Below are 25695 nucleotides of genomic sequence, written 5' to 3' on the forward strand. Positions count from 1 at the left end.
GAGAGGGAACACAAGCAGGGGGAGTGGGAGAGGGAGAAGCAGGCTCCCCGCTGAGCAGGGAGCCTGATGCCGGGCTCGATCCCAGGACCCTGGGACTGTGACCTGAGCTGAAGGCAGACGCTTAACAACTGAGCCACCCAGGCGCCCCAGAAGGTCTGCTTTTAAGAAGAGCTAAAGGGCGCCTGGGTGGCTCAGTTGGTTAAGCCACTGCCTTCGGCTCAGGTCATGATCCTGGAGTCCCGGGATCGAGTCCCGCATCGGGCTCCCTGCTCAGCAGGGAGTCTGCTTCTCCCTCTAACCCTCCCCCTTCTCATGCTCTCTCTCTCTATCTCATTCTCTCTCTCAAATAAATAAACAAAATCTTTAAAAAAAAAAAGAAGAGCTAAAAATCTCCCTGTCGTTAGTATGTTGAGAGTGATCCACAAGTACTATATTTACCAAATGTGTAGAAATAGCTGGTCAAACCTAGAAGGACATGTGGACATATTAAAATACTGTTTTTATCATCAACCCCACTTAGTAGACTAGGAAGCGAGGCTCAGATAGGGTAAGTAACTTGCCCCAAATCGCAGAGCTAATGAGGTGGCAGAACCAGGCCTGGCACCCAAGCAGAACAATTCCGGTGGGTTGTTCTTGACCGCTCTGCTGTATTCTCTTTCTTGTTAAATGATGGTTATAACTGGGTGGCAGCATTAAGGCTCATTTTTACTTTCTTCTTCAGATCTTTCAAGAACAGAAGTCTGACAGTAATATAGCAATTTCCATTTTATAAAAAAGATAGCCATTTTCTTTTTCAGATGGTTTAAGGGGTTCTCCCCCTGTAATCTTGGTTGTATTATTTAAATGATGCATAAGTCTTTCCCTTCCAAGATCATACAGAAGATAAAGCTTCCTTACCTAAAATACAGGAAATGTGAAATAGAGATGATCAGATTAGGAAGATATTGTTGACCTTACATAAATGCTGCCAAGAAGGCTGCTGAAAGGCTAGCTGTGTGTGGGCAAGGGCCGACTCCTCTGGGGCTCCACCCTCCCAGCAAGGATGAAATGAAGTCACGCTTACAAAGAGCTCAGGACTGGGCCTCCGAAATGTTAATTATCTTCATCATGATTGTTGTTAAAACTGCTACTACCACATTCCTGCCATCAGATGATGTGCATCTCAGCCCATTTCCATGTTTTCCAAACCAGGCTGACTTTTCATTAATACCTTACTTACTGTGCTGCCCATGACCCTTCCCCCAACGCTGGTTTGCATGGATAAGGGCAGCTAAGAACCAAGGGGCTTCTTAGAATCAAGAATTGTTTTATTTAGTTCAGCTCAGGCCAGGTATTTTCAGTCTTATTTTTCCTCATCTAGTCTTAGTGATATTAAAACAAAACAACAACAAATACATAACCTACATTTTCAAGACTCAGAAGAATTTTGCATTTACTCAGATTTGGGGTCCTTTACTTGCTTTATGGGTTACAGAGGAGTACACACTCTCTGCCTAGGAAGTGAAATACTTCATTCTAGATTAAGTTTCTACAAAAACACTCTCTTGCTGCCACAGCCCAAATGCTGGCTCCTGACAACCACAACAGAAGAAAGAGTTTTCTGTTGTGGCTTTTCAAACACGAAAGAACAGATCACAAAACAGAAACACTAGTTGTAGCTGCAGTTATCAGGAGCTCTGGACTACGTATTAGAGAGGTCTTGTTTCAACCAAACTGCAGCTTACGTGAAAAGATAAATTGTGTGAGTTTGTTTTTCTTCAAACTGCTGGGAGGCCACCAAATTCAAACAGCCAAAGGATTCCAGCCAGGAGTGAAAGAAGGCAAACAGGGATGAAATCATACGGCCTTTACACCATCTCTGTTTGAAAAAGTGGGATTCAATTGCCTGATACCCAAGTCAGCTTACATTTCAAACAAACAAACCACCTGAGAGCCAGGCCCTACACAAAAGAGCAAGCTTATCTTTTCAGACCAGGATTCTCAAGTGGCATTCTTCCACATCTCCTTCTACCAGTCTTAGGCCTCCTGACTTTCTCTGTTGCCTCAATTCCCATTCTTACTGACCCAGTTGCTCTCTTCTGGCCAAGCGAACACAAAGATCCCTGACTGAGGTCGCTGGACAGCAAGGCCCCACGGGAATGCATAAACCAAGAAAGAATTGGCCCCTAATTCAAGGATCTTAGGAGTTCTGATGCCTCTGTCAATCGCCCGGCCATCTGTATTCATCTGCTCAGGCTGCCATGACAAAATACCAGAGACTAGAGGGCTTAAACAATAGAAATATATTTTCTCACGGTTCTGGAGGCTGGGAAGTCCAAGATGATCAAATTACTGGCCAATTCGGTTTCTGGGGAGACCTCTCTCGTGTCTCTTCTTAGAAGGATACGAATCCTATCAGATCAAGGGCCCCACCCTTACGGCCTTATTAACCCTAATACAAGGCAAAATGTGCTGTAAAAGAGGCAGCTCTAGAGTGTGAAGACTTTAGAAAGAGTGGGGATTTGTCAGGTGCAGGGGTTGGGGGGACATGTGAGCAAAGAGACAGAGGCACAAAACTGGAAAATGTGAAGAAAGAGGAGGTTGGCAAGGCAAGCCAGGCTCGGCGGCTGCCCCATCTGCTTACCGTTTCTTGCATTCTCCCAGTTCTGGCTCTAACCCAGGCTCTCCCCCTGCCTCCCTACCCATGCTGAGTTATACCCCTCCATCCTTTCAGGTCTAAACTAAGGATCTAGGTCAACCCACGCCAGCAATACAGGGGACTGGTTACATATCCAGAGAAAGGAAGCGCAGAATGTAGGAAGATCTGCAGAAACACAAGGAGAGCAAGAGCATTCAAGTCCCCAAGGGTCAGGACTGTTCTCTACATAGTGGCCAGAGTTATTTTATTGAGCAAAAGCCAAATACGGTCCCTCCACTTAAAACCCTCCATCAACTTCTTACCTCACTCAGTAAAAGCCAAGGCCCTTACCAGGAATGTTCTACTCTTAGGAATTTCATACTGGCTCTTCTCTGTCTGGAAGGTTCTTCCCCAGGTAATGGCATGGTTCCCTCCCTCATTTCCACCAGGCTCCCATCATAAGACACTCTCCCCCAGCTCCCCGTATCTAAAATTTTAACACTTACTCCAGACATTTCACATCCCACTTTCCTGCTTCATTTTTATCCTCTCGAGCACTAATCATCAAGATTCTTTATATATATTTTATTTGTTATTGTCTGTCTCCCCCACTAGATTAAAATGTCTGCTGCATAAGAGCAAGGATTTTTATCTGTTTTGTCCAATACCGCATCCTCAGCATCTCAAACAGTGCATGGCACATAGTATATAAGTGCTGGGTGAGTGAAATAAGAACAGGATTCTTATGATTCTAGGTACTCGGGTCCCTGGAACTCTGGAACCAGGCAGAGAAATCAATGCACAGGGGACTACCTACCTCAAGAGTGAGGTAAAACGGAGGTGAGGATAGCTCTGTGGAAAAGAAGATTCCCAAGCCTTTACCACAGGTCAGGTAAGCATGGGGGGGATCTAAAACAACAGGCTGCCCTGAGGAATGAACATCTAAACTGGGATTCAAAAGCAGCCCATGAAATAATCAGAGGACAAGCAAGAAGTCAGCACTGACAATTTCACAAGAACAAGGGCTCCCCTTGCTAAGTGTTTACTATGTGCCAGGCCAAGCAGCTGATATGCACGATTCCATTCAATCCTCACAATCCTAAAAAGGTAGGTATTACCATTAGCTGCATTTTACACAGGAAGCACACAACTCAGAGGCTAAGGCAAGTTGAGCTAAGAGAAGGAGCAGAGCTGGAATTTTAAACCAAGTGTGACGGGTTCCAAAGTCCCTGCTTGACCCGCTCTGCTCTCTGGCCCTCAGGATCTCAGAAGGGATAGTGAGTCACTGGGCTGTTCTCCCTAAGGGAGAAGCCCGGACCAGACCTTGACGGTGAAGGGCACAAGGCCCAGCGGGCAGCAAGGGCCTGGCAAATGAGGGCTCCCACAAGGTTCGAGGCTTCCCTAGAGTGGAAGGTGCACCTAGGTGCCCCTTCGACCGTATCAACAGTGGCACTAGAAGCAGCTGCAGCAGCTAAGGCTAATTATCCCTGATGACCCACCAGGTACTCTCATAAGGTCTTTAACATACTGAACCATCTCCATGATTCAAAGTATTACCATCCCCATTTTACACTCAAGGAAATGGAGTCACTGTCCAGGTTAAACATTTGCTCACAAGGAGCAGAGTGGAGATTCGAATTCAGGCACTTTGCTCCAGGTTCATCCTGTACAGATTTATTCAGGAGCAAGACAAAACGGGGAAAAAAGGCTACCAAAACCTACATGACGTGTACATGGCACGTGCGCGCATGGTCCCCCCTGGGGCGTGTGGCAGAAGTCCTCACTTGGCTTCTCTGCTGCCCGTCCCACAGCTACTCATAACAGATGCACTCTGTACTCTCCCCATCTCCACCTCCTGCCTTAATCTGCCCTGATGTGTTTGTTGCCAGGCTGTCTCCCAAAGGCCTCTGATCTAATGGCAAGCATTTCTCCCTAAAGATGCTACCCTCAATTAGTGGTGAAATTTAAATCTGCCACACAGAAAGCACTCTGCTCATTTACCCAGGCAAATGAGCTAAATCAGGAGGAAGGTCACAGCTCTAAGTATCTGTCAAAGATCATTTTTAGAGAGGGCTTCCATTTGCACAGCGGAGATGAGCGCCACCTCTGACCTGCGAACGATGCAGACAAGCTGAATTACAGCCACAGCCCTCAAGCCATGGCTATGGGGCTCGGCACTCACCCCAGCTTCTGAAGCCTCACCCTTCCTCCCCTCACAAACTGCCCCCAGGGCTGAACCTTTCATTTTGGAGTCTCACCGGTGAGTATCAGTAAGAACACCTACTTACCTGTGTGGCAAAATAGCCAAAATCAAATCGGAGAGCAATGCTCTACAATGGGCTGGCATGTAAACACCATGGAGTTATCACGATCTGTGCTAACCACAGTCTCAACTCAAAACCACAGACAGAACCCCAGGAAAGAAAACAGTTATATCACAAGGTACTGGAAGAATTTAAGATTCTTTCAAGCCAGGCACACTTTGCAAACAGGGATGATCCAGCTGCTAAAAGAATATGTGAGACAGCTCTGAGTACCCATACACGCCCTTGCCAGAACCACCCCTTTCTCCTTAAAAGACATGAAACACAAAGCCATGAACAGGTAGCAAAGAGAACCCTTACTGCTTTAGCTCACAGCTTCACAGATGATTATCCCTTCAGGGACTGATAGGTCTTTTAAACTGTCATGTTCAACATGCTAAAATTAATTATTAAAAGCTGCCTCACTCTTGGGTATATACTCGAAGCACACGAGTGCACACATATGCACCAAAATTCATGTACAAGAATGTTCACAGCAGTGCCCCAAACTGGAAAGTACCCAAATATCCAGAAGAGCAGAATGAATAAATAGTGGATTATTCATATGACGGAAGAGCATACAGCAAGGAGAACGATCTCCAATCACATGGGTGAATTTATGGATTCAACCATGGGATGGATGAACCTCACAGACATCATGTTGAGTGAAAGAGGCCAGAAACAAAACTGCGCATTTGGTATGAGTCCACTTTTCAAGCATAAAAAGACAAAATTACTCTATACTGTTAGAAGCCAGGATAGTGGTGATCCCTGGTAAAAAGGTTTCTGGGGGGAACCACTCATCTTCTGTTTCCTAAACTGGTCACACAGTTGTGTTCAGTTTGTGGCTGTTCACTGAGCTATACTTTAATGATGAGTGTACTTTTCTTTAATGGATGCTATACTTCAATGAGAAGTTTTAAAAAAACTGCCTCTAGACGCTGTCCAATCTCATCCATTACTGTTTTGGGGAGATGTCCTGTTTGGATTTCTACAACCACAGCAAGTCAGTGACAGGAGCCACCAAAATAATGGCTGACATCAACTGAATGATCACTGTATACCAGGCATTATGTGAGAACACTACAAACAGGAGTGCATTTAATTCTCAAAAACTCTCTCTGAAGGAACTACTATTTTTATTCCCAATTTGAAAGAATAGAAAAAGAAGGCTTAGCCAGTTCAAGCTGAAGGCCAGCTACTACCTACAAAAGTGAGGATGCCAGGGGTGACACCAAAGCTTAGGGTCCTACCACTGGGCTATCTGAATGGGAAATGTGTTTATGTTATAAACGCAGAAGTTACAGTAGGCCCTCAAACTGTTCTCTTTTTCGTGCCATTGACCTTTTTGATGGAGTCCAGGCCAGTTGTCTTCCAAATCCACATTCTGGATTTGTCTAATTGTTTCTTCATGGTAAGATTCAGATTTAAATTACATGTTTTCAGCAAAGAGACACACAAGGTTTGGTTGAACTAACAGTAGGGGTGCGAGGTCCGGTCCCCTTGTTAAGGCAGTAACCCCCGGATCTCTCCATTATAAAGGTACATTTCCCCTGGTAATTAACGTGTCGGGTGGTATTTTGAGACCATGTAAGTATCAAGTTCCTTCAGAACTGTTGTTCCCCAGTGATTTTATTTTTAAGTTTTAAAAAATTAACTATTGAGGTATAATTTATATACGATAAACTCTATCCATTTAAAGGGTACAATTTGATCGTTTTGAATATGCATACATGAGTGAAATCATCACCACAACCAAGATACAGAGTATTTCTATCATCCCCAAGTTTCTCCCATGTCCCCTTGCAATCAGTTCTTCTTGCCACTCCTTGCTCTCAGGCAACCACCGATCTGCCTGCTATCACTATAGATTAGTTTGCATTTACAGAGCTTTATATAAATGGAATCAGAACTTGTAGTCTTCTGTGTCTGCCTGAATCACTCTCAGCATATAATGCTTTTAAGATCCAACCATGCTGCTGAGTGTAGCTGTAATTCTTCCTTTTGGCCCCTGAGTAGTATTCCAGTAGATGGATGGACCAGTTTGTTTATTCACCTGTTGATGGACACTGGGTGGTTTCCAGTTTGGGGCTCTCACGAACAAAGCTGCTAGAAACAGCTGAGTACAAGTCTTTGTGTGAATATGTTTTGTTTTCCTTTCTCTTGGGCAAATACCTAGGAGTAGGATGGTGAGTGTACATTTAGCTTTTAATAAACTGCCAAAGAGTTTTCCAAAGGGTAGTCTACCCTTTTATATTCTCATCAGCAGTGTGTGAGGGTTCTAATCACTCCATATCCTTACTTGGTCCTGTTACTCATTAAATTCCCCAGTGATTTTAAAATCCAATAATGTTCCTTGCCTGAATTAATTATGCATTTGTGTGATTATGTCTAACTCTCCCACCCTTGGACATCATGGGGGATACTTTAGTTCAACCCAGTTCCTAGCATACAGGAGGGGCTTCATTAATATAAAGTCAGTAAATACCTGTTGAATGAATGAAATCTGCAGACCTCCCCCAACCCCAACAAAAAGACAGTAAGCTAGAAATTTTTAGACCTACTAATGACTTATCAGGAAGTTTCTATCTTTCTATAACCACTTGGTATTGTATCCTGCATTCTCCTACTAAACCAGAGAGGTCAAGCTTGACCTGATTCTGCTGCCCATCGAGGAGCAGTGCCCCAGAAGGCAAATAAAGAGGCCCCTCTTGCATTACACAGCCTGTGAAGTGCAAGCACTGAAACCCTAAGGCTCTATTCTGTGGCTCAATTCCAGGCTCTGCAGGAAAGGGGTTTGAAAATAAATATGATGTTAACTAACTAGAATTTAAATAAAGATTTGAAAAGAAAAAAATAAGAAATATGAGTTTCAGCTGCAATATCGTGCCCAGGTAGGCGCTGCCTTGAAAAGCAGCACCCCAGTCCTGTCACCAGGTAAGAGTCCTTCCAAGAAAGTAGTGGAAGAGATTGTTAAGGCTGCCACCTTCTCTCCAGCCAGGCTAGCCCTGCACTTTATTGACACTGGGGTCTCCCTAAGGTTGATAAAAGACATTGACCCCTCCCAAGGGCCAGCTTCCTGCCGCATCTGGGTTCTTGGAGCAACAAAACAATCTCTTGTGAAATGAGGTCACATATGCCAAGTGCCCAGTACAATGCCTGGATCATAGCAAGCACTCAATAAATGTGTCAGGAATAGAGAATGGGGAGAGTTAATGTGATGGCAGACCATCTTTGGCATTATTATTTTAAACAGCTGCCAGGCTTCCTTGACTGCAGGGACCTTCTCGTTCCACGGGGACACACTGAAATTAAGCTGCACTAACAAAACTATGGCCTACCAGATATTAATACGGTATTTTCTGAATGCATTATAATTCTAGACGTAGAAGAGGGGCCTTCTGCCCACATGAAACTGCTTCTCCCTGGGAACAATTTTTTTCTCAGCCCTCTGTGGCACTTGCTAGTGGAAATGGTCACCTCTTAGTAAGCAAAGTAATTAAGAAAAGGACTATTAGATGGGAAATCATTTTTGCTACTGCCACCCCGCCCGCTCCCACTGCCAAAAGAAAAAGGTTAAAGATCACAGAAAGAGGGGCCAAGCAGGTTTAGTCTCACATATTATTCAGAAAAAATCATTCCTAGAGAATGGTATTTTTAGTTCATGGCTGACAAGCGAGGCCACGGGCCTGGGGAATACATGCAGCAGTGCCCAGATGAGCAGGGCATGAGGCGTTCAGCCTCCAGGATACTGGACCTCCCGGGATGGGGGGCAGTGACACTTGGAAGCTCCCTCAGGGGGTTTCTATGCTGTAGAACATGGATGTTTCTCCCTTCCCACACTCTGGCTCAAAACTGGGCCAGAAAATGGAAAAATGTTCCATGCTCATGGATTGGAAGAACAAATATTGTGAAAATGTCTATGCTACCTAGAGCAATCTACACATTACCATCAACTTTTTTCAAAGAAATGGAACAAATAATCCTAAAATTTGTATGGAACCAGAAAAGACCCCGAATAGCCAGAGGAATGTTGAAAAAAGAAAAGCAAGGCTGGTGGCATCACAATTCTGGACTTCAAGCTCTATTACAAAGCTGTCATCATCAAGACAGTATGGTACTGGCACAAAAACAGACACATAGATCAATGGAACAGAACAGAGAATCCAGAAATGGACCCTCAACTTTATGGTCAACTAATCTTCGACAAAGCAGGAAAGAATGTCCAGTGGAAAAAAAGACAGTCTCTTCAACAAATGGTGTTGGTAAAATTGGACAGCCACATGCAGAAGAATGAAACTGGACCATTTCCTTACACCACACACAAAAATAGACTCAATATGGATGAAAGACCTAAATGTGACACAGGAATCCATCAAAATCCTTGAGGAGCAACTTCTTCAACCTCAGCCACAGCAACTTCTTCCTAGAAACATCGCCAAAAGCAAGGGAAGCAAGGGCAAAAATGAACTATTGGGACTTCATCAAGATAAAAAGCTTTTGCAAAGCAAAGGAAACAGTCAACAAAACCAAAAGACAACTGACAGAATGGGAGAAGATATTTGCAAATGACATATCAGATAAAGGGCTAGTATCCAAAATCTATAAAGAACTTATCAAACTCAACACCCAAAGAACAAATAATCCAATCAAGAAATAGGCAGAAGACATGAACAGACATTTCTGCAAAGAAGACATCCAAATGGCCAACAGACACATGAAAAAGTGCTCAACATCACTTGGAATCAGGGAAATACAAATCAAAACCTCAATGAGATACCACCTCACACCAGTCAGAATGGCTAAAATTAGCAAGTCAGGAAACGACAGATGTTGGCGAGGATGCAGAGAAAGGTGGGGATGCAAGCTGGTGCAGCCACTCTGGAAAACAGTATGGAGGTTCTTCAAAAAGTTGAAAATAGAGCTACCCTATGACCCAGCAATTGCACTACTGGCTAATTACTCCAAAGATACAAATGTAGTGACCCGAAGGGGCACCTGCACCCCAATTTTTATAGCGGCAATGTCCACAATAGCCAAACTATGCAAAGAGCCTAGATGTCCATCAGCAGATGAATGGATAAAGAAGATGTGCTGTACACACACACACACACACACACACACACACACACACACACACAGAGGAATATTATGCAGCCATCAAAAAAATGAAATCTTGCCATTTGCAACGACATGGATGGAACCAGAGGGTATTATGCTAAGTGAAATAAGTCAATCAGAGAAAGACAATTATCATATGATCTCACTGATATGAGGAATTTGATAAAAGACAGAGGATCATAGGGAAAGGGAGGGAAAAATGAAACAAGACGAAACCAGAGAGGGAGACAAACCATAAGAGACTCTTAATCAAACAAATTAAGCAAACAAACTGAGGGTTGCTGGAGTGGGGGGGGCAGGGGAGATGGGGTGGCTGGGTGATGGACATTGGGGAGGGTATGTGCTATGGTGAGCGCTGTGAATTGTGTAAGACGATGAATCACAGACCTGTACCCCTGAAACAAATAATACATATGTTAATAAAAATAAAATAAAATAAAGCTTAACAGAAATTTAAAAAAAATTGGGATTTAAAACCGTTTTGTGACCACAGTGAGGTGTAAAGATAGCATACTAGGATACAGGAGGACTGTGAGTGGGCTCTAAAAGTTAAGTCCTCCAGGGGTGCCTGGGTGGCTCAGTCGTTAAGCGTCTGCCTTCTACTCAGGTCATGATCCCAGGGTCCTGGGATCGAGCCCCGCATCGGACTCCCTGCTCTGCAGGAAGCCTGTTTCTCCCTCTCTCCCACTCCCCCTGCTTGTGTCTCTTTGTGTCAAATAAATAAAATCTAAAAAAAAAATAAAAGTGAGTCCTCCAACGAGATGAACTCTGGCCAGGACTGAATATTCCTACTTCCTGCCATGCATCGGAGAGCAGCTTGGCCAATGTTCTCTTTTCACTCAGGAGTCACACTACTATAGAAGGGAGTCAGGGGCTCCACTGCCCTGACAATATTCCATGTGGAGGAAAACTGGGGGAAGAAAGTGTTCTAGCCAGAAATATAAAGTCAGTCTGACCTCCGGCGGTGACCCCAGAGCAGCTGCAGAAGATCCATGCCCCCTTCCAGCCTGATCACGGAACTAGAGCAGAAAGTGAAAAGCTGTGATCCTATCAGCACAGCAAGCACAGAGGCGCTCTCTGAGCCTGGGCTGGGCTCAAAGCATCTGCAAATCAATCCAAAAGCTGTTCTACCTACTGGCCATTTCTTGAACACGTTCCAATTTTAGGAAATATGAAACGAGGGTAAGTGAACTGGTCAGAAAGCTCAGGAAAAAAGACAGATGCAATCCAAAACCAATCTCCGCCTGTAACGTTAGCAGAAGCCCTAAGAACATGGGGCTCTGGAGAGCTCCAACAGGGTCCTGGTGACTGCAGGAGCAGCAAATTTTGAGGGGAGAAGGCAGTGATCCTTTCCTTCTGGTCTGTGTCTAGGAGGAGCCGGCAATTTACTCACCAAGTATGAGGAGCAAACAAGGCAGTCACAGGTGTCTGCCGCGGGCAACCCCCGGAATGTCGGGCTGCCGGTAAACAAAGCTGCTCTCCCACCCCCAATCCCCACCACCCCAACTCCTGCCCACCCTCTTCTCAGGTCTAAGATTAAAATGCAGTTGGCCCGGATGGAATTATAAAGATGATGCCCAAGGTATATACAGTGTAAAATTAAAACAAAATACAAGCTTCAGAACGGTATGCACATGATCTCCTGCTTTTAAGCGTTTGAGGGAGGATAATATTAGCAGAAAACATAATTCAACTATTCAGATTACTTCCAGAGATAGGGATTAAAGGACTGTCACTTTGTTATATATCTGTATTTATAATAATTTTTTACTGTGAGCAAGTTTATGACTCTTGTAATTAGAAAAAATAATAAGGTGATGGGATGGTTCAAGATGTCCCAATTCACAACACTCACGCTCCTGCCTCTCCAATGCAAGGTCTTGGCAAGTAGGGTTTTGGCACTGCTGCCTGCCGGGACCCTGGCTGTGAAGGGGTGGGGAGCAACCCAGGCCCTGAGGCACACAAGGAAAGGGGCTTCTTTCTGGATTTCGTTCCCACCACCGTGGGCAGGAGTGCGAGCTCCCAAGTACTGCCTTTGAAAGTGATGATGCAATATTTTATTGCCAGGACAAGCAAAGTGCCCAGGTGTATGAGAAAGATACAAAAACTACGACTTTTGACTGAACTGCTTAGGACAGACCTGGCAAACACGTTTCATTTGGAGTGTCCTCTCCAATCAGCTAGACGAACTGCCTGAATTACCACATGGAAACAAGTCATAGGACGACTTCTATCATGAGCAAGAGAGGGAGATGGGATGGAGAGGTCAGGTGGCAGCAGAGGCTCTCCCTTAAGTGCAAGTTCAGTATAAGTTAGTCAGACCTGGGAAAATACCTAATCCATAATTCATTCACTCATTCAACAAAGTCTCATCAGTCCCAGGCCTCTGCTCAGACAGAAGCCACGTGATGAGGCAGCCGTGGGTGGTGTCAGAAGGGAGCTGAGGGTGATGGAGAGGTACAGACAGCACACCACGCAAGGGGACATTCTACAAGACAACTGTCTAGACTTTTCAAATAAGGTCATCATTCAAAACAAAACAAAAGGCAAAGAGAACTGTTCTGGACTGAAAGGGACAAAGGAAGCAATAGCCAAATGTACTATGAACACTGCTTGGATCTTAGAACAAAATCTCAGCTGTAAGAGATAGTTTTAAGTCAACTGAGTAAATTTAAACATGGAACATATGTGAAATACTACTGAATTAATGCTATTATTCTTAAAAGTGATAACGTTATTGCAGTTATAGAGGAGAAACTCCTTAAGCTTAGGGATAAACGCTGAGATTTTTAGGAGCGCAGCTTATTCTCAAATGGTTTAACAACAATAAAAATTAGGAGAACAAAGGGCAAATGTGGCAAAATGTTAACCCCTGGTGAATACTGAGTGATCATCATACTACTCACAATTCAGAAGCTGGGGAGAAAAGTCAAGTCATGATATTTACATTTAATGGTAGAGTCTGATGGGCAGTCGAAAGAAGAACCAAATGTACAACTGGTGAAGCTACAGCGACAACCAGCACACACTGAGCCCTTGCCTGGGCCACACGCCACACTCAGCGCCTCAGTGCAAGTCCCCCGGAACCCTAGTGGCTGCCCCTGGAGGCAGGTCCTGTCATCACCCTGCTCATCATTTACAGATGAGCAAATGGCAGAACAATGATTCCAGACCTGGTCTAACTGCAGATCTGAAGCTCTAAATCACTACTCCAAAATGCCTGTCCTCACTAATCTGCTTCTTTAAGTATTAAGTACATCAGAAGAAAATGCTACATGAGCCCCCGAACAGGGGAATGGTTAAATGATCTGTGATCCAGCACTTTCCTGGAACATTATGCAGCAATTAAATGTCATATTCTTTGAGGGAGATCCCCTCTGCTTGCTAGATGGGATGCTGCCCGATTCATGAATACTTAATAAAACCAGTTGCTCTTCAAATTAAAAAAAAGTCATATTCTCACGAAGTAGTTAACGACAGGGAGCATGCTCACAAAGCAATGTCTGGTTTAAAAAGCAGTGATTCTTGGGGCCCCTGGGTGGCTCAGTGGTTAGGCGTCTGCCTTCAGCTCGGGTCATGATCCCAGGGTCCTGGGATCGAGCCCCGCGTTGGGCTCTCTGCTCTGCGGGAGGCCTGCTTCTCCCTCTCCCACTCCCCCGTTCGTGTTCCCTCTCTCACTGTGTCTCTCTCTGTCAAATAAATAAATAAAATATTTAAAAATAAAAATAAAAAGCAGTGATTCTCAAAAAATGGTCCTCCAACCCACCTCTTGGTTACTGAATTCTTTTCCTGCAGGGAAACAGGAGTAGGTAAGCTGGTAAACTCAGGGCTCTTTTGCCTCATCTAAGTTATGCTAAAAAATTTTTGAGAACTATCATACTGCATATTCCGAATTATGTAAAACTAAAAACCAACACACATATGCAGAGAAATAAGGCTATAAGGAAATACAGCAGACCATTAACAGTGGTATTCACTAAGTGGAAGATCAATGACTCTTTAAATTCTTTTTCACAGTTTTTGTCATTTGCTGAATTTCTACTATAAACATGCCTAAATTTTATGAAGAGGAAAAAAATTCTTTTAGGGAAAAGAGCACACAATCCACTCCCCCCCACACACACGCTAAATTCATAGATACAAGGTTTAATTTTTTTCCCGAAATTCTACGGAAGTACAAACTAATGCCAACGAGGAGATGTATATAACCAAAATTTAAAAGGAGGGAGGGAGGGAGTAAGGAAGGAAGGAAGGATGGAAAGAAGGAAAGAAGGAAGGGGAAAACAATGGAATTAAGGTATTCCAGGTTGAAGACCACTCATTTAATCAATAGGTAATGTATATTGTGTGCCACACTCAGGAGATAAGAACAGAGAATCCTATTCTCAGCAAGTTGAAATGTGCCTGAGAACTACCAGGGAGGTTACATTCAAAGGGCTACTGGGGGTGGGGAGTCTTGGAAGAACGAGGACAAGCTCCAGAGGCAAGGAGGAATGTCGGATACATTTCACACTACACGAAGAACACAGACAAGGCAGAGAAATACCAAGAAATCCTGCTTGTGGGAATGCAAGCTGATGCAGCCACCCGAGAAAACAGTATGGAGGTTCCTCAAAAAGTTGAAAATAGAGCTACCCTACGACCCAGCAATTGCACTACTGGGTATTTACCCCAAAGATACAAATGTAGTGATCCGAAGGGGCACCTGCACCCCAATGTTTATAGCAGCATGTCCAAAATAGCCAAACTATGGAAAGAGCCCAGATGTCCATCGATAGAAGAATGAATAAAGAAGACATGGTATATATATACAATGGAATACTACTCAGCCATCAAAAAAATGAAATCTTGCCATTTGCAATGACATGGATGGGACTAGAGGGTATTATGCTAAGTGAAATAAGTCAGTCAGAGAAAGACAATTATCATATGATCTCACTGATATGTGGAATTTAAGAAACAAAACAGAGAATCATAGGGGAAGAGAGGAAAAAATAAAACAAGATGAAACCAGAGAGGGAGACAAACCATAAGAGACTCTTAATCACAGGAAACAAACTGAGGGTTGCTGCAGTGGAGGGGGGGTGGGGGGATGGGGTAACTGGATGACAGACAGTAAGGACGGCATGTGATGTAATGAGCACTGGGTACTACACAAGACTGCTGAATCACTGACCTCTACCTCTGAAACCAATAATACATTATATGTTAATTAATTTAAATTTTAAAAATGGAAAAATAAAGAATTCAGCTTGTATTCTTATAAGACAATTTAAAAAGTAATGCTTGTTGTAGTTAAAACAGAAAGTGGGGGAGAGAAAAAGAAGAATGAAGGGAGAGAGGGAGAGAGGAAGGCGGGGGGGGGCGGGGCAGGAAGGCAGGCAGACAAGCATAACAGTACTGTGTATGGGAGGAGGCAAGACTGAGGCCCACGTCTGGTAGGCAATGAGGCAGTAAGAAGAGCTTTTTGGTAGAGGAACGGTCATGTAATCAGGATGGACTGCGGAGGGTGATGGTGGGGAAGCGGAAATGAAATGGAGGGGACAAAGCCCAGAGATGATGAAGCAGAAGTGACAGACTTGGGAGCTGACTGGAGATGACCCTGAAGCGCCAAGCTTTGGGTGACAGGGCAGACACTGGCGCAGTCTCACAGAGCTTTAAGAAAAGCAGCAGCTTGGTAGTGGCTGGTGGTGAAGTCTTATATCCGAAAGGATTCATAAGCAGAAGGGCAAGGAGAGGCATAATTTTATCAATGGAGAGCAAAAAGTGAATCACAGGCTGAGAACGAAAGAAGCAAGGTGGGTGGGGCAGGTCAAGACCACTGACGTGCTCAGCTAGAGGGCATGTGGTTAACATCCCGGCACCTTGGGCTACCACAGGTGAGCCACTTGAGGAGACCATTCACACAAGGCTCCCCGTGAAAAGGGAAAGCTCTCCTTGACAGGAGAAAACCAACTAATAAATGCTGAAGGAATCAGGGAGTAAAACTACGGGCAAAGGGTAGCTTTGCAGTAGAGAAGCTTAGTACATACCACATCACCTTAACCAAGTGATCAAAGTGAACGCTGCCAGTGATGGGACAAACTGACATCATGCGCCACATGATGTGATGCATCGAGAAGGACACGGCATCACTTCCCTGCTGTTTCTGCCTCAGGTGCAAGTATGAAGCTAATGAGGAAAACACCCCAAAAACAAACAAAAAGCACCAAACTGAGGAGGAACCTACTACAAAATAATTTATCTGTATTCTTCAAAATTATCAAGGCCTTGGGGCGCCTTCGGCTCAGGTCATGATCTCAGGGTCCTGGGATCGAGCCCTGCATCGGGCTCCCTGCTCAGCCAGGAGCCTGCTTCTCCCTCTCCCTCTGCTGCTCCCCCTGCTTTCTCTCTCTCTGTCAAATAAATAAAAGCTTTAAAATATAACAACAAAAAAACTATCAAGGCCATGAAAAATGAATAGACTAAACTGTTCTAGATTAAGAGAGACTAGGGGCTTGACAAGTAAACCTATCATGTGGTCCAGGGTTAGCTCCTGGACCAAAACAATTTTTGTGTTTTGCTATAAAGGACATTACTGGGACAACTGATGAAATGAAAATATCCACAGATTAGGTAGGTTAGTGCTGGGTCGGTGTTAATGTCCTAAGTGTGATAGCTGCTTGGTGATTATGTAAGAGAATGTTTTTAGAAAATACCCACGGAGGTAGTTAGAAGTAAAGGTGCATCAGATCTGCAAACTTTCAAACATTTCAGAAAAAAGATACAAATATATACAGAAAGAATGGTATGGGGAAACTGGTAAAATACATTTGAGGAACCTGGGGATTTTTCTAACTTTCAATTTGTTTAAACTTATAATTTTTGTGCCTTTCCAATAAATCTAAAATAATTTCAAAACAAAAAGTTCAGGAAAAAGTGCCCTCCCCCCTCCCTGAGATGACACAAACTGTCTCTCTGAAGTGCTAGGTCAACAAGTAGAGGCTTCAGTCACCTAAATCTTTTTTAATAAAGATTTTTCTTTTTAGAGATTTTACTTATTTATTTGACAGAGAGAGACTCAGCGAGAGAGGGAACACAAGCAGGGGGAGTGGAAGAGGGAGAAGCAGGCTTCCTGCGGAGCAGGGAGCCCGACGCGGGGCTCGATCCCAGGACCCCGAGATCACGACCTATGCCGAAGGCAGACGCTTAACGACTGAGCCACCCAGGCGCCCCCTGAATCAGATCTTTGTGCAGATTTTCTCCTTGCCCAAGGGAGAGGAGCCAGAAAGAAATAGATATAAAACCAGTGTCAAAAAGATGGACACTGAGAAAAGGCTTTGGGAACAGAATGAACTAAACAAAGCTGCAGATCTGCTATGATTAGGCAAAGTGCTTACTGTGATTCAACCCCGGTGTGTTGCAGAGAAAACCCTGGAAATAACTACAAAGTCTTTAGCAGGCTTCAACTTGAAACCTATTTTCCCTGATTTGGCACATCCTAAGTAAATATTAACACTGTCATGCAGCTTAATAGGATACCTGGGAGGCTGTGCACACCACACAATACTTAGTATCATTGCAGATAACACTGGAATCAGAAAGAACACAGAGGAAGGCTCTAATCCCTACCTTGGTTTCAAATTAGTTTAAGCCTATATTCTTGAGCTCAACTGTTAATGCTCAAGAACTGACATAACCGTGGGCCTGCTATGCTACCTTCTCCTCAAACTCAGCAGCTCTGAAAGCACCCAGGAGAAAACCAAGGCAAACAGTGGCATGAAAACGGAAGCTCCAGAGGTTTCAAAAGAGAGGCCAAAGAGACACGTTATGGGATCACACTAAATGAACGAAATAAATGTTTCCAACACAGGGAAAATTTTGTCACTTCAAGAACAATGTGGAAACTATTAAGACAGCTGGTCTTCATGATAACACCAAGCTGTCAGTGGAGTTGAAATATAGCTGCCTGACCAGAAGATATCCAACGATCCTCGCTGGTTTTTGACCTCAGGAAAAAAATTCTGTCAATAATGAATCTCAGGCACCGGCTCAACAGCCAAGGGCTGTAACGGCCACAACCACTCCTTCACCGTATTAAGCCAAACCACACTAGCATGTGTCCAGTACGGTGCTGCAGACACAACGATAACAGGACCCTTCCCCTGCCCCCAAGCAGCTGACAGATCCGCGGGGACCCAGACAGACAGGCTGCCTGCTCTGACAGGGAGCTGAGCGAGCACAGAGGAGGCACCTAACACCAGCCCCAGCTGCAGTCCCGAGAACAGGATGCTCCGCACACTGAAAGGTCTAACGGATCCTGTATGACAGCCTCAGAACTACATGCCGACGGAGGACCCGCAAGTCTGACCGCTGTCCTGACTGCTCAGCTCCTTCTCCGAAAGCCTCTCACATTTAAGGAGAGATGATCCCAGAGCCCCCAGAGGGCTCAGGCCGCTGGAAAGTATCCCGTAGACAGTGAAAGCCGTCATCAGCCCTGGGTCGCACTCTTACCTGTAGCTTCAATGTACTCAATACACCTCTCGATAAAAACAGGGATGGGCTTCTCTGGAGTCACAACAGTTGTCAAGGGCACCCCAAAATAGTTACTCTCCCAGGTTGCCTTTGTGATGGATGGCCGGGGTTTGGGCTTTGGTTTCTGTACAGGAAAGAGAAAAGAAAGCACAAAAACAAAGTGAGTATCAACACGCAACTCAAACATCGGTAAGGCTTCCAGAAGGGAACTCACGGTGGTGTGGAAACTGTTGGAAAGACTCCAAACAGGATAGAGACCCACTTGCTCATCTCACTAATTTTGTATTTTCTAGCCTCTAAATATCACACAAGATGCCAGCAAGTTGACACACAGTCACACCTCAAGTGTGAGACTGCATTATCAAAACAAAGGTGTTTATAAGAAGCAGGCCATGTTTAGTTAGTAACAATGAGATGACTATCCACATCCTTTATCAGGGGTGCCCTGGAGTAAACAGGAAGTTTTCCAAACATCCCATATGGATAATGAATGTTATATACTCAAAGACGGCTAAAATCTTTAAAAAGATAAAAGATGGAATTGAGAATGAGTAATTTCCTCTTTCCAGAAAAGAAATAGAGCACACATTCTGCAGGGCTGAAAGCTCCAAGGGAGAATTTCCTTTGCTAGATTGGCCTGGGGTTAATTCTCAGTGGCTTTGGAATTAGGAAAGGGTAAAAGCAAGTAATCAAACAGGACAAAGAAGAGAATACTTGTCTCTTTCCTAGCAGTCCCCTTCATCGGTAACACAAGCAGCAGCAGTAACAACTACTACTTGAGGGCTCACTAGGTACCAAGCAAGTCCCAAATACTTTTTTTTTTTTTTTAAAGATTTTATTTATTTATTTGAGAGAGCATGAGAGGGGGGAGGGTCAGAGAGAGAAGCAGACTCCCTGCTGAGCAGGGAGCCCGATGCGGGACTCGATCCCGGGACTCCAGGATCATGACCTGAGCCGAAGGCAGTCGCTTAACCAACTGAGCCACCCAGGTGCCCCCAAATACTATTTTTTAAAAATCTCATGACATTCCACTTTACCGAGGAAAAATGTCCCACGCACCTAAATGACACAACTAGTCAGTGACGTGGCTGGGATTCAAACCCATGAGGGTCTGTCTCCAAAGCTCATGCTCATAAACACTATTGAGATACTCTGCTCCAAAATTATTCAATCCTTTTATTTTGAAGCTCACATGAGGAAAAAATACTCTAAACAAATGGTAAATTTCCTAAAAGCCACAGAAATACACCTGAAAATTTGGCCTTTTGGTAAAATATCTACTAAGGAGGAGGGTAACCAAAGAGGATCAAGGTAAATGGACTCAGGTGCAGCTCCAGCAATTCCGTTTCATTTCCAAGTTAACGAGACCAAATCAGAAGGGCAGATTTATTACAAATGTATACAACCTATATATTTAAAAGTATTTAGGGATAGGGCTCCTGGGTGGCTCAGTCAGTTGGGTGTCCAACTCTGGACTTCGGCTCGGGTTGTGATCTTGGGGTTGTGGAATTGAGCCCCATGGCAGGCTCTGCGCTCAGAGGGGAGTCGGCTTCCCCTCTCCCACTGCCCCTCCCCTGCTCGTGCACGTGCGCGCTCCCCCTCAAATAAAATTTTTAAAAAGTATTTAGGGGATCTTCGTATAAAATCCACTAAAGGGGACAACTAACTAGCTTCTAGGTCAGGGTCAACCATTCCCCTTTCCTTATCCTGCCCAACCTCATTCCATTTGGTACCTCTATTTATATGGGAACAAATCACTTCCTGTTTAGTCTGAGATTCTTTGAGGACTTCCTGTACAAACAAGTGGCAAAAAAAAAAAAAGGAACAGCTGAGAATAAAATGTACATGAAAGAAGGAACAAGGCCATCTGGGCTGGGGGCTGACATCACCTGTAACGACCACCCAAAGGCACATCTGTATAGAGCCTGCTAACTGATTCAGTCAGGAAGACTCTAACGCAATGCGAACGGATCTTGGGGTCCAAGAGAACCAGGCCCTCCACAAAGCTTACCCCTGTCCCTGTCCCGCTCCTCATAAAATCAGCCACACAGCCTCTCAGGGTGCAGGGAGTGACTGCCGCTATCTCTAGGCTCTGACCTAGACTTCTCACTAAAGAAGTAAGGAAAAAGCACATTAATGATTTATGATGTATCTTTACATGAGATAATTTAACCAATCTAGACTCTCTCCCAGGCATCTTCTACTTATAGGAAGTACAACATAAAGAATTTAAGGGTTGAAATCTTAACAGACCTGGGTTTGAATCCTGACAGACAAGTCCTGTGACTCTGGGTAAGTGACTTAGCATCTCAGCGACAGCACCTCCTCACAAGGGGTCTGAAGGTGAAATGTGCGGGACCTGGCTCAGGGCCTAGCATACAGTAGCCACCCAATAATTCGAGGAAAGAGACGGGGAGTGCTTCTGTTGTCACACATTGCTGAACCGGATAACCATGAGCCAAGCTATGCTCTCCCTTAAAAATGCCATATAGTTTAGGGCACCTGGGTGGCTCACTTGGTTAAGTAACTGCCTTCAGCTTCAGTCATGATCCTGCAGTCCCGGGATCGAGTACCGCGTCAGGCTCCCTGCTCAATGGGGAGTCTGCTTCTCCCTCTTACCCTCCCCCCTCTTGTGCTCTCTCTCTCTCTCATTCTCTCTCTCTCTCAAATAAATAAATAAAATCTTAAAAAAAAAAAAAAGCCACATAGTTTAAATTATTAGCTCCAGAATCTGAATATACAAGGAAACCCATCTGGATTTCAGCGACATTCTTTTTAAAAATCTCAATCCTGCAGAATTTGCCTGTCAAAACTAACACAACAACAGCACTGTTCTTCAGTAAAACTGATGCTCTCCAATAAACTGTTAAGGAATTAAAAAATGGAACTTTAAGAAAAGCTGCAAGGAAGCAGTTTTTCCAATCACCATAAAGCCTTCTAACCATAGTTCTAGTAAACAGATAATAAATTTTAATCATATACTTCCTCTACCTTCTCAATACTAAAACAAGATGATGGGGTGTGTTCTAACAATCTAAATTAGCTAGAAAATTTACCCTCCATCAACTGAGTACTATGCACTAGCCCCTCTTGCTTATGTTCTTTAGATGCATTATTTCACTCCAGATTCAAAACAGATCTGTGCATGTGGGTTTTAAGAACCCCATTTTAGGGGCGCCTGGGTGGCTCAGTTGTTAAACGTCTGCCTTCGGCTTGGGTCATGATCCCAGGGTCCTGGGATCGGGCCCCGCATCGGGCTTCCTGCTCCGCGGGAGGCCTGCTTCTCCCTCTCCCACTCCCCCTGCTTGTGTTCCCTCTCTCGCCGTGTCTCTCTCTGTCAAATAAATAAAAAATCTTTTAAAAAAAAAAAAAACCCATTTTACAGATGAAGAAGCTGAGTCCTAAAAAAATTCAGTTACTTGCCCAAGTCAGTTCTGACTCCAAAACCTGTGCTCCTAACCACTGTGATTCACTGCCTTCCTCTGAAAGTTCCCGGGAATGGCAGAATAAATAAATGGATAATGGAACAAATGATTAAGAGTACACTGACAATCTGGAGAATTTCTAAGGTAAAAAAGACCCACTCACATAAAATACCAAGGATGTGTAAGTTGGAAAAGGCAAGAACAGAGAACTATGTCAGTTATTTCAAATAGCTAAAGCACTATCTCATTGAAAGAGATCATTTTCTATAGTTCCAAAGGGTTATGTTGGGAGAGATAAGAGGAGAATATAGATAGGCAATTTTGGCCAATATAAAGAGAAATTTAAAAAACAAAATCCCCAGCTGTTTAAAAAGCTCTGTAAATACTCAAAGCAGAGACTGCAAACTACCTGCCATACCCATTGTCAAGGAGATTCTGCCATTCGATGGAAGTCTAAATTGGACAACTGCCTTTATCCCTCTCACCCCAAAGAATCAAAGATCTAGTTCAGTGCTTCAACTTATAAAATGCGGGAATGGAGAGTAAGCTGTGGCAACAGCACCAACTCCCCTTGTAAATGACATGGATTCTCTCTCTCAGATTTAAACTGTGGTTTACTGAATGTCAAAACACCTCCGGAGAAGTAACTGAAGGCTCTGTAGGGTGTCACAAAATTAGGATGGGAATTCTTGTACAACTAATTCTAAACCTTTGTAGCAAGCAAATCAGACTTTGTGGTGCACGCCAAGAGGTGGGCCAGATTGCTGAAATAACAAGCAACGCATCAGGCACCGGAAGGGTTACTGGGCACGTGTCAGATGGAAACGCCACTCTTGTGAGTGGCCTGCCAGCTGTCTCAGTCCCCGGTCAGACATGGGTTGCTCATTATGGGGTCCCTGGGGCACTCAGAGCAGCAGGCCCTTGGAGAGGAGAAAGTAATACCATCCCAACATCAATCTTCTTTTGAAGGCACTCACATAGCAGGCTGAATTGAAAAAGGCATCTAGCCAGAGGAAACCAAACCCTGAGAATAATCTACACATCTGTGGCTCTAAGTAGTCTTACTGGGTCAAAAATGGAAAACGGTGATTAATTAGGAGTGGCCATATGCAGGACACTGCTAGGTGCTCTGCACGATTATCTGAAACCTCACAACCACCTTCTAGGCAAGGGTTATTAGCACCATTTTATAGGTGAGAAAACAGGCTCAGAGAGATTCACACCCAGCACTGTGAGAGCCAGGATCCAGGGGCTAGTGATCTCTGAACACCAAAGCTCCTCTTTGCCCTACGTGAACTCTATGATGAAATGCCATGACAAAAACAAAGGACTGGGTCAGTTTGAGCCACCTTCATCTTGTCCTTTTGATAGATACATTTTTTGAATGAGTAACATAGGCCATTGTTCTTTACTTCAAGTTCCTTAAAAACATGCCTGATTCTTAGTCTTGATAATACCCAGATGGCAAAGGAAACAAAGAAATGAACCAATAGCTTACACCAGTGTGGTACTGCAAAGAAACAGTGACTAGAACTTGCCACTGGCCCTTTGGCTTTTGAAACAAGGAAAGAGCATCACAGGAAACTCCCAACTTTGGCGGACTAGGAACACATCTGTCACCTGCCTGTGGGGTGGTAAGCCCACTCCACGGCCCCTCCAAGTCCAGAGGGGCAAGAAAAAGGTTAGAATGCCAATCAAAGAATGAGAAGCAGCCCAGGGTAAGGCCCTTTCTATCAGGCTACAAGATGACTGGGTTCCAGGGCCTGACACGCAGTAGGCACTCAATAAATTTCCTGAACAAAAACAGTTTCCAATAATGCACAGGGCCAGTATTTCTTTATATTTTTCCAAGTTGAGCTGAGATGAGGACTATCTCTGTATGTACAGAAGCTTTTTCTTCTCCTAACATAGTGCTACTCTCCCGAAGATGTGAGGAGGTGAGGCTCAGAAGGTCTTAGTCATACTGACAGTACATCTCAGACTCCCTTTTTTAAAAAACAGATGAGGCGATCAATTCCCTATATCACCGTGTGGCCATGAATAAAGGACAGTCATTTATGTACACATACAACTATGTTCCTCCTGGACTCAGTTCCTAGAGAGCAAGGATCTTAGCATTTTTCTTTTTTAATGAATTATGCCCAAGGTCACATAGCAAACTAGCAGAAGAGCTAATACTGAGACCAACGTCATCTCTCACCCTCAACGAACTTACAATCTAATTGGTAAAAGAAGAGACATATCCCTAGCAAACAAAGCTGATCTAGATATCAGATGAATAACAACTGAGCCACAAAGAAAAAGGGAGTCTCCCACAGCTCCAATGGAGAGGTCAGCCATTCTTTCTGGATAAAGAACATTCTTATCTTCTCTGGGAACAGCAGGTAGTTATTTAGTGACCCGAAGCTGACAACCTCAAATACTCTCCTGCTCTCTATAAAATACCCTCAATACATATAAAATTACTTATCTAGATTTTAGAGACAGAAAATATGATCACTACAGTTGTACCACCTAACAGTCTTTTAAATGCTTGGTAACCCCTCTGAAAAACAAACTGAGGGTTCTAGAGGGGAGGGGGTGGGAGGATGGGTTAGCCTGGTGATGGGTATTGGGGAGGGCACGTTCTGCATGGAGCACTGGGTGTTATGCACAAACAATGAATCATGGAACACTACATCAAAAACTAATGATGTAATGTGTGGTGATTAACATAACAATAAAATTTAAAAAAAATAAATGCTTGGTAACCCATCTAATAAAGGAAATAAAAAAACAGAACATGAACACAGGCTGTTGGGAGTCTCTCTCTTTTTTTTTAAAGGACAAATGCCAGGCACCTGGGTGACTCAGTTGGTTAGGCATCTGCCTTAGGCTCAGGTCATGATCCCAGGGTCCTGGGATCAAGTCCTGCATCGGGCTCCCTGCTCAATGGGGAGTCTGCTTCTCCCTTTACCCTTCCCCCCCTGCTCGTGATATCTCTCCCTCAAATAAATAAGTAAATAAATAAATAAATAAATAAAATCTTTAATAAAAGGACGAATGTCATATACTGAATGTAGTCTGGAACAGGGACAGTGGCCTCTGAATGAAAACAATTCTCTCTCTCTAGAGTGATTTTTAGCAAAGCCCTAGAGAGAGAGAGAGAGAGAGAGAGACACACACACGCACACACGGTTTGCCAATTTGTGTAGTAGGAGAGACCCTGGACTAAATGTAAGTGGTAGGAGTCAGAAAAACCAAAAGATCCCATATACTACATTACTACAGGTTTCCCCAAAAGCACCTTTTTGCATCTTATACTCAGCATTAGCAACTATTCTCTCATAATTTCCAACAGATCTTCAAAAGAACCTTTCCAATCAAGTTTCTCACTCATGCCCCAAATGTATTCTTGGTTAACTGGTGCTCCCCCTTCTGGCTCTGAAAAAAATCTAAGCCCAAGTTTAAGAGAAAACCTGAGGGTGGATTTGTTCTCACTGGCAAAGTCTGTTCTGAAAGCATAAATGCTTACTAGACTTGGGCTCCTGCACACTGGCAGTCAGTATTACAACCTGGTCACCCACTATCTTGGAGCATCTTATTTAGGGATAGAAGAGGAAGTAGCATAAAGTCTCGGCCTTCCTAGCATCCCTAATCCTCTGCCATCATGGGAGAAGAAAGACATGTCATCCCCTCACAGGCCCCAAATAAAGTGAGACCAGAGCTTTTTGCT

The 25695-nt window shown here is 44.0% G+C and overlaps 1 protein-coding gene across 1 annotated transcript in view; it reads right to left on the bottom strand.

Annotated features, from left to right (window-relative positions):
* Positions 1–25695, bottom strand: part of ARHGAP35 (Rho GTPase activating protein 35) — a 126391-nt gene that overhangs the window by 45560 nt on the left and 55136 nt on the right. The window contains exon 3 of the mRNA XM_032388863.1: positions 18535–18679. Within this exon, the coding sequence (XP_032244754.1) occupies positions 18535–18679 (145 nt within the window). The remainder of the gene's footprint in view (positions 1–18534; positions 18680–25695) is intronic.

Source organism: Phoca vitulina, unplaced genomic scaffold (genome assembly GCF_004348235.1).
Source record: "Phoca vitulina isolate PV1807 unplaced genomic scaffold, GSC_HSeal_1.0 scaffold52, whole genome shotgun sequence".
Classification (NCBI taxonomy): Eukaryota; Metazoa; Chordata; class Mammalia; order Carnivora; family Phocidae; genus Phoca; species Phoca vitulina.